General features: G+C 39.3%; 1 protein-coding gene across 2 annotated transcripts in view; it reads right to left on the minus strand.

Annotated features, from left to right (window-relative positions):
- Positions 1 to 505: 505 nt before the first annotated feature.
- The window catches only part of LOC113824968 (uncharacterized), a 2605-nt gene continuing 610 nt past the window's right edge, over positions 506 to 2500 (minus strand). Inside the window, exons 1-2 of one of the 2 annotated variants that reach the window (XM_070138606.1) lie at positions 2497 to 2500; positions 506 to 1112 (exon numbers count right to left, since the gene is read on the minus strand). The exon at positions 2497 to 2500 is cut by the window's right edge and continues 610 nt beyond it. In XM_070138606.1, coding sequence (XP_069994707.1) covers positions 690 to 1112; positions 2497 to 2500 — 427 coding nt within the window. In that variant the 3' untranslated portion in view covers positions 506 to 689. Of the gene's footprint in view, positions 1113 to 1150; positions 1986 to 2496 lie in introns of those variants that run through there. The other variant, XM_070138607.1, reaches the window with a different exon arrangement.

The raw sequence follows: 2500 nt of genomic DNA on the forward strand, positions 1-2500 counted from the left end.
TTTACACGTTGAAACCAAACTGACAGACAACCTCAGTCGGTGCCAAAAGGAGAAGGAGCAACATGTCACTTACCACAGACGAGGTGATGGCAGTCGGGATAGTGATTGCCCTCAACGAAAAGAAAAGGAAGCGTTCAAAGTGGACAAAGGACTGGTTGCTGAAAAGGGACCAAATTTCACATACCAACTTAATGAAAGAGCTGAAATTAGACCCAGATGAATGGCGCAATTATATGCGCATGGATGAATCAACATATTTAGAACTTTTGAATATGTTCACTCCATTCATTACATGTAAAGACACCGTAATGAGGAAGTCCATTAGCCCTCATGAACGGCTGATCGCAACACTGCGTTTCTTAGCAACAGGCCGATCTCTGCAAGACTTGAGATTTTCAGCTGTAATGGGAACTAGCACCTTATCCAAGATTATACCAGAAACTTGTGTTGCCATCTACAAAGTACTCAAGAAGGATTATTTAAAGGTGGGTTATGATATGCAATATGTAATGTGCATTTATTGAGGAAAATCAGTACATAGTAATAGTATGTGAAAAATACTGAAACCTTCTGTTGAAATGTCCTATGCTTTCTAACCACAGTGTCAAGCGAAAGGACAAAACCCAAATCAATCCAAAATTATAACCCTTTATATCTCACTCTTTGATTGCCAGAAACATATGAAATTATTACAAGGGCTGAAAATTGGCAAAATAGTGTGACATATTGGAATCACTATTAGAATTATCGCTTACATGAACGGAACTTGACGACTGTGATACTGGTGTTGCAAATGATTCATGTGAATGGTATGTGTTTGTTACAATTTTAGAATAGGCAGACAAATTCCCATTCTCTGCTTCAAAAAGCACATCATTTATCAGTTTCCTAGCACAGCCTGCTGTTTTCTTGTCCAGGGAGTCGAGTGCTTGGCCTACGTACTTCCCAAATGTCTCATTAGGAGTATCATGTCTCTCAGATCTCTCTTCTAAGTTACGAGCGACCAGGTTTAGAATGTGATCTGCCTTCGTAGTGTTTTCCCTGCTCCCTTTCACTACAGGAGCATTGCTGCATGAAGGTATTTCATCATCAGCTGGTGGCTCAGCAACACTCTAGAAAGGAGAACACCTATAAATATAGTGCAAGTCTCTCTCTCTCTCTCTCTCTCTCTCTCTCTCTCTCTCTCTCTCTCTCTCTCTCTCTCTCTCTCTCTCTCTCTCTCTCTCTCTCTCTCTAATAGCCTTGTATCTTTTATCTGTTTCAGTTTCCGGCAACAGAAAAGGAGTGGAAGACTGTTGGAGAACAGTTCGAGTTTAGATGGAATTTTCCCCACTGTCTCGGTGCTGTTGATGGAAAGCATGTATGGATAACGCCGCCATCAGAATCAGGTACTTATTATTGGAATTACAAAGGATACAACAGTCTTGTGTTAATGGCAGTTGTAAATGCGAACTACGAATTCATTATGGCAGACATTGGAACTAATGGTCGCATATCAGATGGAGGAGTCATTGATAATACAGAATTTGGTAAGCGACTCAAAGATGAAAAGCTCTGCATCCCACATGAGTCAGTAACAGCTACTTCAAATTGTGTTTTGCCATATGTATTCGTGGGAGATGAGGCCTTTGCATTAAGGACAGATTTCTTGAAACCTTATTCTCAAAAGGACCTACATAGTGAGACGCGAGTATTCAACTACAGGCTGTCAAGGGCACGGAGAGTGGCAGAAAATGCCTTCGGCATTATGGCTTCCAGGTTTAGAATTTTCCACACTTGTATAAATCTCAAATTGACAAGTATTGACAAAGTTGTCATGGCATGTGTTGTGCTACATAACTATTTGCGGAAAGCATGCCCTTCAGACTATTCCCCAGAGGACTGCTTCCATAGGGAGGATAGAATGTGCAAAATGATTTTGCCAGGCTTAACTGCAGATCCTTATGTAGCAGGTCTGCAACACGGTCAAGGATCACGAAACTATCCTGAAATTGCAAAGGTAGTAAGAGATAGATTTAAGGATTACTTTGTGAATGCCGGTGCAGTAGCATGGCAAAAAGACTTCATATAAATCATGAAAATAGGAAAGGCTAATCTACACCTTCAAACTCAAACTATACAGTCTGATTGGAATTGGCTTAAATAGTGTGCTGTAATTTTTTTTTTTTTTTTTCAAAATAAATGAATACAATGGTTATGATAAGTTTAATTGATTCATTATTCAAATGGCTGGCTCAAGTTTAGCCTTCAGATCCAGATTGACATGTTGGATTCTTAATGAAATGATGATTCATAATACAAAATTGTCTGAAACTTCAGACTAATATACCAGAGAAGTCAGGAGATACATTTTACAACCTACAGATTATATGAAAGCACCCATGAAACTGAATAAAGTCATCTATGCATAGCCAATAAAAAAACGAATAAATAAACGGCCACTCTGGTTCTGAAGGTTACTTTTTATCCAGTTTTGGGCAAATCCTTGCAACTCACCTCT

Source organism: Penaeus vannamei, chromosome 24 (assembly GCF_042767895.1).
Source record: "Penaeus vannamei isolate JL-2024 chromosome 24, ASM4276789v1, whole genome shotgun sequence".
Lineage (NCBI taxonomy): Eukaryota > Metazoa > Arthropoda > Malacostraca > Decapoda > Penaeidae > Penaeus > Penaeus vannamei.